Source organism: Aedes albopictus, chromosome 3, assembly GCF_035046485.1.
Source record: "Aedes albopictus strain Foshan chromosome 3, AalbF5, whole genome shotgun sequence".
Lineage (NCBI taxonomy): Eukaryota > Metazoa > Arthropoda > Insecta > Diptera > Culicidae > Aedes > Aedes albopictus.
Window position 1 is genome coordinate 327,838,474 of NC_085138.1, and position 13,190 is coordinate 327,851,663.

Genomic DNA, 13,190 nt, shown 5'->3' on the forward strand with positions numbered 1-13,190 from the left:
TCTAGGAAATCTTGCTGAGATTGCTCCAGAAATTTCTCCAATATTCCTGTACAAATCCGTCTTGTAATTTCTGGATAAATCCCAGCAACATTCATAGAAAAATCCCAGGAAGAATTCCTGAAGGAACTTCAAGTGGACTTTCAGCAGGAATTACAAGGTTAGTTCTAAGAAAAATTTCTGGAGGAAAAATTTCTGGAGGATGTTTTGTAGGTATCTCCGCTATATGTAACTGCATGAGGTATTCCAGCAATAATTTCTGTAGGCATCTTAGCTTACCTCTAAGAATGTCTCTTGATTCATCCAGGGATTTTTCCAGGGATTTCACCAAAGGTTCCACCCGGATTTTTTTTTTGTTGAGATAAAGGCTTCACTTGGAGCGTTAATCGAACAAAATCATCCACAAAAAATGACACTACCGTCGATGGGGGTGACAATGGGTCTGGGGGGTGAGATTGGGTCAAAACGGAGAAACATAAAATTTGAAATATCTTGTAAAGTGAGGGTGTTTTTAACTGAACATCAATTCCAGTACCAGCTTAAGCGCCAACCTTGCAGACTACAAGGATGCCAATACTGTGTGTCTGAGCCCGACAAACCCGAGAGAGACACTCAGGGCAGGTTCTCAATTTACCGGATTCCCGATTCGATTTCCCGAGTCCTCAATCTACTCACACTTAGCTCTCGCCAACGAAATACCGACCTTAACTCTCAAACCTCAGTACGAACGCAATAATTAAAAAATCTAATCAAAACTCTCCTCGCTCAAAATAAAACGAACCACCACTAATATTTCGCAATCGACGCTAGGGATCAATTTAGTATCACGTTTATTGGTACTCACAATCTACCTAAACCTAGCTATCCCTATATCGTTCGGTGTGTTTGTTCGTGGCTTATCACTACAGGTACCTGTTTTCCGTTGCGGCCGATGATGATGCTCCTGTGCTCTTCTCGATGCTGCGCTCCTAGCTTGAGGGTCTTCGCTAGACCCCGGTTTTCTCGACGCCTTGGATTGTTCACACGTGTCGCGTGGGTGAAGCGCACGTGGTCTCCACGATGGGTCTACGGATCTTCCTTTCGGATACGCGCTGTAGATTCAGTTCACGAGGCTTATGTCCGGGTGCACGGGGGATCTTCCGCGATCGTTGCTCGATCGACCTACGGCCTCTGCCGAATCGGAAGGGGGAGATGTTCTTCTGATCATCCACGTTGCGAATCCCCTAAACTTTTGCCTCCGCGCACTTCGTAGACGATCCAAACCAGCTTGAAACGACCTCTGGATCTAATCGTCCCTCCATGGCACGTGGAGAGGGCCCGCAGGTTATCTAGCACGGAAAAAACCAACGAAGACACAAAAAAGCCACGTGGTGTGGCTGAGACACCCACACACACCATATTAAAACACACCGTTTTCTACTGACATAACAAATCTTTACCTTTTCTCTGTGTCGATCTTCGGAAATCCAAGATCTTGTCTGCTATGGTTTCGGGATGTCACAGTATCTATGCAAAGATTAATCTAAGGTTTAGTACCATCTTGACTATACACAGAACCATCGATTTACCTACGTTCAAGGTGTTCTGAACACCTCAGAATTCACCTTGTAACACTCTCGATAATCTTGTTTCTCCTAACTGCACTAGGTAATCTCTAGTTAATCACCAGTCAGTCGCTCTCACTACAGCTCTAAGCCGGTCACGCTAAAACTTGCCTTTTGCCTTTTCTTTGGCTTCACTACTTAAAAACGCCTGGTAGACTACGTCTGGATGGTTCTGAGCGAACTTTAGAAGTGACCGAGTTGTTCAAGCGAGGAGAATAAGATGGGCCCATTTGGCCTTATAAGTAACTAATACCTACGCGATCTTTGGCGGAAGTTAATCGCTTTGGGTTTCATCCCCAGGATCTGTCCTCTTTCCTCCAATGAAACCTCAAACCTACATCTGATTGTCTGTCTCGTTTTTGATGTGTCATTTCTTTATCATCGTTATCACGCGATCTCTAATACACCGGCGCTTAGTAAAGTTACGCTATTGCAGGTAGTTGTTTCTGGTGGAGTCTTCACGCCTACAATCTCCTTTGCAAATATTATAAGATTTTGCTCGTTCACTCGAGTTCACTCGGTTATCCGAGCACTTGTGAGCTTTTGTACTAAAAATTCATTTAGAAATTCAATTTGGACGGTGATATGAGGTATACAAAGTAAACGTTCGATTTCATGACTGTTACAATCTCATAAACTATCGTTAATTTATATTGAAAACTTTATATTATTCAAAGGAGAAGATATTTTTACACGTCATGGTGCAGAATAAGATTTTTAACAATAATAGTTTTTGTCAAATTTGTGGCTAAACTTATATGATGGAATTACTAGTAAATCACTCTGGAAAAATTTCTCCTCCGCAATGTTTCACACAAGTACCTTACCATAAATTTTCTTGTAAGTGGTTAGCTATAGGTATTACCTGGTTGATGCAACAAAAAAAGCTGGTAGTCAATTCAATTTTTATTTAAAAATTCATTATTATCGACTCTTTGTCTAATTATCAAGAATGGGGGTGAGATTGGGTCAAGCAAAAATCGAGTGCACATAATTATAACTAAAAATTCAATTTGTTATCCAGACCCCATTTGAAGTTAGAGTGGCACCATGTTTACTGTATCTTCATAAAAGCGAGGTTTTTTTTCGAAAATAAGTCGAAAAAGTGTGAAGTGAGTGTTTTCGTACGTTTAGTGCCTAAAATCATTTATGACAATAAACCCATGCGTTTGGACAGCTTCTCTAATCATCAGCTGAACTTTAGTCCACTGCAGTATCTTAAGCTCACAAAATAGGCTGAATAGCCTTCTTCTTCTCTCCTCATTTTTGGAATTTTAAGTAAATATCGTGAAACTATAGTGGGATCCAAGAAATACCGGGGCTATCAAACCGGTAACATAGCACAATGTAGAAAAGCGAACAAACGTTGAATTACGGCATATGAGATTTAGAGATGGTCGGGTTTCGGGTTTTCAAACCCGAAACCCGACCCGAACCCGAACCCGACGGGTACGGGTCGGGTTCGGGCTTGGAAATTTTTAAAAACTCGGGTTCGGGTCGGGTCCGGGTTTAAACAATTTAAAAATTTTCGGGTACGGGTCGGGTCCGGGTTTGAATAACGTCGGGTTGAAGTCGGGTTTGGTACCAGTGTAAATAAATCAGTATTTGAAAATGTGCTTTATTTGTTATAACCGATACATTTCACAATTACTTTTGAACTCGGGTTTTGGTCGGGTTTATTGACAAATATTTTCTCGGGTTCGGGTCGGGTTCGGGTTTGATCATCGAAACATTCTCGGGTTCGGGTCGGGTCCGGGTTTGACGGAACAAAACATTCTCGGGTTCGGGTCGGGTCCGGGTTTTGAAATTGAAAATTGTTCGGGTACGGGTCGGGTTCGGGTCTGTAAAATCTGAAACCCGACCATCTCTAAGAGATTACTTATTAGGGGCTGTCCATAATCCACGTGGTCATGAGGAGGGAGGAGTTTCGGCCAATGACCATTTTGTATGGACAAATAAAAAATTTTGTATGGACTAATGACCACGCGGGGGGGTGGTTGAAAAGACCCAAAAAAATAACCACGTGGTTTATGGACAGTCCCTTAAGCATTTAACTTCATTTCCCTTAAGACTCTCATATAGGGATCATTCATAGAATACATAAAAAATACTAAATGAGGAAGGAGAGATCTAGCGTTGTGCTAGGGCTCATACAAAATTTAAAAAAAACGTTTGAATGTTATTGCGGGAGAGGGTCTTAAAATATAAAATGTTGTGAAACATAATATTTGAACGACCCTGTTGGGGGCAACCCTACGCCACTGTCCCCTAATAGCGCGCAGCCCTGTAACTTGTCACCGACACTTACAATCAGATCAGCTGTCAAACACTGACAAACAGCAGCTGACGCAACTTCCGATCAATTTTTCCTCAAACCATCCTTGCAAACTAGACAAGAAGGCAGAGTCATAGTTAGAAATATCCAGTGAATTGTAATTCAATCAGTATTTTAGTCAGAAACCGTCATCCTGCAGTATTAACACCGAATTAAAACGAGGAGACCAAATGTAAGTCTGAAAACATTATTGTATTTATGTTAAAACTAAAATGAATTTCAATACAACAGCTTTGAGCTCGCATAACCACAAACATAGCGTGCTACAGAGAACTCCAAAATCCATCCGAAACGTTCCAACATAAAACTCAAAGATTTGTTGCGAACCACGTCGGAACGGGGATTCAGGATGCCGGAGACCGACCGCTTCGACTGCCAGCTGTGCGATCTGGCCAACAATATCGACGACATGGTCCAGTGCGAAGGCTGCGGTAAGTGGTTCCACTTTGGATGTGTGGGCTTCGACGACGGCAAGAAAGAGGACCACTGGAAGTGCCAGGAATGTGCCGCGAAAACCACTTTCGGCGGCTCCGATGGAGACTGCAGTGCTCAGGTCAGCAGCGGGCACCGACAGACCGACGATTCCTCTCGGGGAACAGAAGCTATTGGGGGACTCGCACGACTTAACCTCAAACTGCTGGAGGAGCGAAAAGCCGTCCTGCTTAGGGAGATCGAACTACAGCAGGCGGCGCAGCTCGAACAACGAAAATTGCAGTTGGAAAAGGAGGTGTGGAAGGCGCGGTACGATATCGTGAATGCAAGGAGTGAATCAACCAGCGGTGAAGGAAACATCGGCGGTCTTGGAGACTGGATGAATCGATTGGACCAGGTTGCTGTCCGCCAGAACCAGCTAGTTTTGGCACCGGCGAGTACAGAGACGGTTGCGACTACGATGTCCGGAACAAGACTGCAACATTCCGCCACTGGAGGGATGAAATCCACCCCGCAAGCCACTTCATCATTACCGGCCGTCGCATCGCTCTTCGGGGGCGAATTAGGTCCAGTTTCCCAGCCGATTTCTACTGCGATCTCAACACAAGTGAACCTGCAACAAAGCCACCTACCTGCAAGCGTGCATCCGATGGGACAAACTACAAGCTTTACGCACGAATTCCAGCCTGGAGGAGGAGCAAACCGTCCGGGATCATCGACGCCGATCACCACAGCAAATTGGATCAATCCAGTGACGGGTCTCACCAGCTCCACCCAGTGTCTGCCACCATCGATCAGCTCAGTTGGTCAGTTTGTCAGCTATCCGGGACAATCCGGGCACGTAAGCCAACCATACCAGGTAACAAGTAGCTTAAGCAATTTTGCTCCAGTAGGTCAGGTAGCTTATTCGCAGTATGCAAATTGTAGCGTAGGGCCAATTTATCCCCAAATGAGCACAATAAATGCACACACGTCCTACGCTCCCTTCCCCCTCCCAACAAGCCTTCCTCAACCGCACCCACATATTTCGCAAGCACCATTTGGTGCCCAAGTGATTCCTGTCGCGAATATCGATAATTCAGCACCGACATCTCGTCAACTCGCGGCGCGACACGTTATGCCGAAAGAGCTTCCAGTGTTTAGTGGCAATTCGGAAGAGTGGCCTATGTTCTTCAGTGCTTTCAACACCTCCACGGAAGCGTGTGGTTACAGCAACGTGGAGAATCTCGGCCGGCTCCAGCGGTGCCTGAAAGGTGGGGCCTTGGAGGCAGTTCGCAGCCGTTTGCTGCTGCCTACATCGGTGCCACAAGTGATGCAGACTTTGCAGTTGCTGTACGGGCGCCCGGAGCAAATAATCTACGCACTGCTTCAGAAGGTACGAGAGGTTCCGGTACCGAAAGCCGATAATTTGTGTACTGTAGTGGCCTTTGGGATGGCAGTGCAGAACTTCTGCGAGCATCTGGAGGCAGCGGGACAAGTGCTACATTTTTCGAACCCGGTTCTACTCCAGGAGCTCGTGGATAAGCTTCCAGCGAATCTCAAGTTAGAGTGGGTAACATTCAAGCGGCAGTTTGCGGTGGCTGACCTTCGTGTATTCAGCCGATACATGGCCAATCTGGTGTCTGCGGCCGCTGAAGTCACACTCACCCTGGACCCGAGAGGATCAAAACCGAAAAGGGAAGAAAAGCAGAAAGGTTTCGTCAACGCTCACGCTACACCACCCGGTGCAGCGATGTCCGTGAAGCCAACAGTGGAGTCTACGAAGGCAGTATCGTCGATCACCTGTCTGGTCTGTGGAGATCCGGATCATCGAGTGAAGGAGTGTAAAGTCTTCAAGAAGATGGATCCTGACGACCGTTGGAAAACTGTTCGAGACCATTTCCTGTGCCGGATCTGCCTCGGGAAGCATGGTAGAAAGCCATGTCGATCCGCAGCCCGATGTGACGTGCAGGGCTGTCAAATGCGCCATCATCCGCTTCTACACAGTTACTCGGCAAGTCCGTCGACCCCGGCCAAGCCGACACCACAAGGGAGCGAGACGGTGCCACGCAGCATCCCTACCGAAGGCGTAAACGCTCATCACACCCAGAGCTCCACGCTGTTCCGCATGTTGCCGGTTCGACTGTTCAGCAAGGGCAAGAGCATCGAAACACTAGCTTTTATCGATGAAGGGTCGTCCGTCACGCTTCTGGAGAAGGGCATAGCGGACGCTTTGCAGGCTGAAGGAACGGAAATGCGTCTTTGCCTAACCTGGACGAGCAATATCAGCCGAGAAGAGGAAGGTTCGCGCCAAGTGGAAGTAGAGATTTCCGGAATAGGAGGAGGCAAACGGTATCCGCTGAAGGATGTCAGAACCGTAGAATCCTTGGCATTGCCGGTACAGACGCTGCGATACAACGAGCTCGCCGACCGGTTCGAACACCTACGAAAGCTGCCGGTCACGGACTTCGAATCTACGGCTCCAGGAATACTCATTGGAGCGAAGAACACGCACCTCACAGCCACTCAACAAATACGAGAAGGTCGCGTAGGAGAACCGATCGCGGCGAAGACCCGCCTCGGATGGGCTATCTACGGATCAATGCCAAACGGGACAAATTTCGCGAGTTGCAATCTGCACATTTGTGGCTGCGATTCTGATAACAGTCTGCACGAGCTAGTGAAGCAGTACTTCACGGTGGAGAATGTAGGCGTTTCGATGGATCGAAGTCCTGAATCAGACGAAGACAAGCGGGCAAGGACTCTACTGGAGAAAACAACGAGGCGAGTCGAAGGCGGATTCGAGACCGGGCTTCTGTGGCGCTACGAACACGTAGAGTTTCCCGATAACTACGCCATGGCTGCACGACGATTACGCTGCTTGGAAAAGCGGTTCATTGCCGATCCAACCTTATTCGAGAACGTCCAGCGTCAGATAGCGCAGTATCAGCAGAAGGGCTACATCCACGAGGCGACGGAGGAGGAGCTGGCGACGGCCGACCCAAGACGGTTGTGGTACCTTCCTGTCGGAATAGTGCGGAACCCGAAGAAGCCAAACAAGATTCGGATCGTGTGGGACGCAGCGGCAACGGTGGATGGTGTTTCCCTGAACAGCATGTTGCTGAAAGGACCAGATCTGGTTCAACCATTGCCGGATGTTCTCTGCGGATTTCGGGAACGGAAAGTAGCAGTGGTGGGAGATATTATGGAAATGTTCCATCAACTGAAGATCCGCCTAGAAGACCGATACAGTCAGCTTTTTCTCTGGCCCGGTGATCCCGGGAATTCTCCAAAGACATTCGTAATCGACGTAGCGACATTCGGCTCCACCAGCTCCCCATGCTCGGCGCAATACGTGAAAAACGTTAACGCAATCGAACACGCAGAGGAATACCCGAGAGCAGTGCAGGCGATTGTGCGCCGACATTACGTTGACGATTATCTGCAGAGCTTCGACAGCGAGGAAGAAGCGTGTCAGGTTGTAGAAGAGGTCAAATTAGTACATCGGCGTGGCGGATTCACCATTCGCAACTGGCTCTCGAACTCGTCGACAGTTCTCAGACGGGTCGGGGAAACCGAGGCCGCTTCAATGAAGATCGTCAGCGAAAACTCTCAGATAGAACGTGTACTGGGCATGCAGTGGAAGGCAATTGAGGACGTACTCGTGTTCTCCAGCGAAATCGACGTGGAGACAGTCATTCCGACCAAGCGAAGCATCCTGCGGTGCGTGATGAGCCAGTTCGATCCGCTGGGGCTTCTTTCCCACTTCCTCATCCATGGTCGCGTTATTATCCAGGATATCTGGCGTACGAAAGCTGGATGGGACGACGCGGTGGATGAGCAGATCCTGCTGCGATGGCGTTCATGGACCGCTAAGTTCAAGGAGCTGGAAGAGGTGCGAATACCACGCGCCTATTTCCCGGGCGTGACAGCGTCCGACATTGAAGATCTGCAGCTCCACGTTTTCGTCGATGGCAGTGAGACTGCCTATGCGTGCGCCGCCTATTTTAGGGCCACTATTCAAGGAAAGTATCATTGCGCACTCGTCGGAGGAAAAGCGAAAGTTGCACCGATAAAAGCTCTCTCGATTCCGAGGTTGGAACTCCAGGCCGCATTGATAGGCTGCAGGCTTATGAAAACTCTTTGCAACAGTCATAGCCTGCCGATATCGCAGCGAGTGTTTTGGACCGACTCGAAGACCGTGCTCGCCTGGATCCATTCCGACCACCGCCGCTACCGACAGTTTGTTGCCTGCAGAATAGGAGAGATTCTCTCCAAGTCCAATGCCGTAGAGTGGCGATACGTTCCATCGAAGGCCAATGTTGCAGACGATGGCACGAAGTGGGCCAGTGGACCGAATCTGAAAACCGACAGCCGTTGGTTTAGAGGACCGGATTTCCTGTGGAAGTCTGAGGAGCTGTGGCCACGTCAGACTGAACCCGAAGCAACAACCGTCGAGATCAGGCCGTGCAACGTTCACCTTACGGTGGAGCATTACGAAGTCGTCGAATGGAGCCGCTTCTCTAAATTCGAAAGGCTAAAACGGACTGTTGCCTACATCTATCGCTTCGCAGACAACTGCCGGCGGAAGGCGACGAAGCTGCCGTTACAGAGCTCGCATATCACCAACGAGGAACTCAACAAAGCTGAAAACGCACTGTGGCGGCTAGCGCAGCAAGACGCGTACCCTGAAGAGATGGTTGAGCTACAGAAAGCGAAGGAAGGACAGAAGCCGAAACTGAACCGAACCAGCCGGATCTACAAGTTGTCTCCGTTCATCGACGAGTGTGACGTAGTCCGAATGGACACCCGAATCGTTGGAGCGATTTTCGTACCGTTTGACACCAAATACCCAATAATTCTTCCGAAAGGACACCGCCTGACCAAGCTGGTCGTCGAGTGGTACCATCGGCTCTACTTGCACGCAAACAATGAGACGGTCATCAATGAAGTACGACAGCGCTTCCATGTTCCCTGCCTGCGTGCACTGGTGCGGAATCTGACGAAGACTTGTATGCAGTGTAAGATCTCCAAGGCCAAACCGTTGTGTCCGCGTGAGGCCCCACTACCGAAGGCCCGCCTTAGTCCGTACACCCGCCCTTTCAGCTACGTTGGGCTGGACTACTTCGGCCCCATTCAGGTCAGGATCGGACGCTCCTTGGTCAAACGGTGGGTGGCGCTTTTTACGTGCCTCACCATCCGGGCCGTTCACCTGGAAGTGGTGCATTCCCTGTCCACCGAGGCTTGTAAGATGGCGATTCGGCGGTTCGTCGTGCGACGAGGCGCGCCCCTAGAAATCAGAAGCGATAACGGTACCAATTTCCTGGGTGCCAGCCACGAGTTACAGCAGCAGATCAGAGAGATGAATCAGGAACTGTCAGCCGTCTTCACCAACGTAGTTACCAAGTGGGTGTTCAACCCGCCGTCAGCCCCGCACATGGGTGGATCATGGGAGAGGCTTGTCAGGTCAATCAAAATAGCCTTTTCCAGCCTCTCGACCACCAGAAATCCCGATGACGAGACTCTTCTCACGTTGATGATCGAAGCGGAAGGAATAGTCAATTCCAGACCACTGACGTTCGTACCGCTGGAGTCAGAATCTCAGGCAGCCCTTACTCCAAACCACTTTTTGCTGCTAAGTTCGCAGGGAGTTTCTCAACCTCCGATGGCTATTCCAGATCATCCAGAGTCCTTAAGGACGAACTGGCGATTGACGACGAACCTGGTGAATCAATTCTGGCATCGTTGGGTGCGGGAGTACCTTCCGACTATCGCTGGACGTACTAAATGGTACGGAGAGGCCAAGGAGCCGAAAGTCGGAGATCTAGCTGTCGTCGTTGATCCATCGGTTCGGAACGGATGGCTGCGTGGGCGGATTCTTTCCGCTATTACAGGACGAGACGGACGGTGCAGACAAGTTTTAGTGAAAACCAGTGGAGGAGTGCTGCGGCGGCCTGTTACGAAGGTTGCTATCCTGGACGTCAAGGCAGCGGATGATGGAGGTAGCGGTAACGCAGTGCCACCGGAAGTGATGGACCTGCATTACGGGTCGGGGGATGTTGGGGGCAACCCTACGCCACTGTCCCCTAATAGCGCGCAGCCCTGTAACTTGTCACCGACACTTACAATCAGATCAGCTGTCAAACACTGACAAACAGCAGCTGACGCAACTTCCGATCAATTTTTCCTCAAACCATCCTTGCAAACTAGACAAGAAGGCAGAGTCATAGTTAGAAATATCCAGTGAATTGTAATTCAATCAGTATTTTAGTCAGAAACCGTCATCCTGCAGTATTAACACCGAATTAAAACGAGGAGACCAAATGTAAGTCTGAAAACATTATTGTATTTATGTTAAAACTAAAATGAATTTCAATACAACAGCTTTGAGCTCGCATAACCACAAACATAGCGTGCTACAGAGAACTCCAAAATCCATCCGAAACGTTCCAACAGACCCTCTATCTTGAGATCGAGTAGTTTGCTTTGGCAATATAGAGGTCAATAATTATTTATTTCCATAAGAGTTTGTAACGGAGGGTTTGGTTAAACATTTCTTATGCAGTATACTAAAATATAATGTATTTTTTAATCAATCTTTCAATGCGCCCCGCCCTCATTTTAATCCCCCTCCTCTCATGGACGTTGAAACTTTAAAAAAGGATCATTATGGTGTCTAAAAATGGCAATACAACATACAAATCTTGTTTTGTCAAACTTCAACCATTTTTTCGGTTGTTACGCCCCTTGTAGGTGGATTAATCAGCTTTTCAAATTACCTAAGATTTAGTCGTCATGGTTTCATTGTATTTTAAGTAGATTTACTATATATGATCAATCAAATTTACATATATTCTTAGATAGGCGACTTTGAATACTTTGACCCATTCTCACCCCTCTAAGGGGTGAGATTGTGTCAATTTTAAAACATTTGTAGGTTAGTAAACAATTCATATAATTTAATACTTTCTTGCTAAACTATCATTGCCACATAGACGAGTATATATACCAAATTAAAAGTTATTCCGACTTCAATTGTATTTGTTATGTAACAAACAATCTTTGAGTATCCTTTTTTGACCCATTCTCACCCCCAACGACGGTACCCTTAAAATTGAGCAAATAATGTAATACCGTCAAATGGGGTAACTTGCAACACTTTTCGACTTTGAAGCAATATTACTGAAAATCTAAACGTTTCAAACATACAGTAAAGCATCGTGTACACTAATTACCACGAGTAGAATACTATGCAGAACTTCATTTACCAACATACGTTGCCACCTAAACAGGAGGTGTGAAATACATGCTTGTTGCAAGTTACCCCATCTGTGGGGTAACTTGCAACACATGACATCAAGCTAAGTAAGCTACCATTAAACTGCACTAACATTCTAGTTCTTGGTCATATTATAAGATTTTGACGTAATGCATGAAAAATGCATTGAAAAGATGTACCCTAATCAATTGGAATATGATTTTTCATTAAAGGGTTGATATCTATTATAAGCGAGAGTATATTATTTCACAGCAGGTGTTACGTCCCTCAAATATAAAATATTTATGGATCTCATGACTCAGTACTAGTTACAAAGTGTCAACAATGCTTTGTGTAATTTGTTGGAAAGGCAAAGTGAGTCATCTTAAGGTAATTTTCAGTATGAAGTGGTGTTTGGCTACTTCAGCTAAAATAACATAATTTAAGCACCCATTCAACTATTTACAAAGTTGGGCAAATTTGGGCATTCTATTGAAATAATTTACTCCGTCTAGGTTCACAATAGATGTTGGTGATTGTTTTAAAACGTTCATAAACTGAATTAAACTTTCATCAAAATAAAACATGAATGAAGTTTCAAAATATGGAAGTATTTAACAATGCACGTGCGAAAAATTGTTAAATTGAATTGATATTTGAAAATGAGGACGTCACGTATGTAATTAAGTAATAAAAGATTCATTTCGACTATCTCTATCCAATATATCGTAAAATGAAAATAAATTTATAGAAAGTTTTATTGATTTCAACTGTTGCAAGTTACCCCATAGTGGCTGTCGAATATAATAACGATTTTTTACATTACTTAGTCGATAAGTTTATCTAACTTTAATCGTTCAGCTAAGCTTACTATTAGGTACCCTAACTGCAAGCAAGGTCATCAGACTTATCGCACTTTCCATAGGAGAGAAGTAAAGCACGATTTCCATACCTGTTTTTGTGGCATAAAACGAACAAACCGTTTTAACAGTGTAGCTGAACAATAAACAAAGAAACAAAATTGATTTTTTCACTAAAACGATCTTTGGTGCATATTAATGAGGGAATCTAGCTCGTGAGAAAAGCTCTCGCTCCTGAGAATTTGAGGGGGCTAAGGCGGTTTTCAGGAAGTTCCCAGAGCCCCAAAAAGAGGCTTTCAAGGGGCTTCGGGGCCGTTTCAGGGAGTTGTTTTAGGGGATTTGAGGTGCATTTCAAGGGAGTTCTGTCAGGTTTTGTAAGCGTTTTAATGGAATTACAGGGAATTCAGGGGCATTTGAATAGTATTAAGGAAGTTTCAGAGATGTTCCAAGGGCAATTCAGGGGATCTCAGGAGCTTTTAAAAGGCGTAGCTAGAAGTTTGAGGTTTTTCAGAGTCATTTCAGAGTGTTTCGGGGTGTTTCAGGAACAGTTTAAGGGCGTTCCTAGAGGATGTAGGGGCGTATGATAGCATTTCATGCGCGTATCAATGGGTTTTCAGGTGTGATTCATAGGGATTAGAGAGCTTTTCAAAGGCGTCCAAAAGGGGTTTAAGAGGCATTTCCAATTGATTTTGATGATTTCAAGGGCATTTTTATAGGATTACGGA

The 13,190-nt window shown here is 46.3% G+C and overlaps 1 protein-coding gene and 1 long non-coding RNA gene across 2 annotated transcripts; one reads left to right on the plus strand and one right to left on the minus strand.

Moving 5' to 3' along the window:
* Positions 1 to 492: 492 nt before the first annotated feature.
* On the minus strand, positions 493 to 2,214 carry LOC134291541 (uncharacterized). The gene is made up of 3 exons (XR_009999156.1): positions 1,566 to 2,214; positions 1,437 to 1,503; positions 493 to 1,373 (listed from the first exon to the last, which is right to left on the minus strand). It is a non-coding gene; the product is annotated as an uncharacterized LOC134291541 (long non-coding RNA).
* A 2,071-nt stretch (positions 2,215 to 4,285) lies between these two features.
* On the plus strand, positions 4,286 to 10,498 carry LOC134290832 (uncharacterized). The gene has a single exon (XM_062858041.1). It carries the CDS (start codon positions 4,286 to 4,288, stop codon positions 10,496 to 10,498), a length of 6,213 nt encoding a protein of 2,070 aa, XP_062714025.1.
* The last annotated feature ends 2,692 nt before the right edge of the window (positions 10,499 to 13,190 follow it).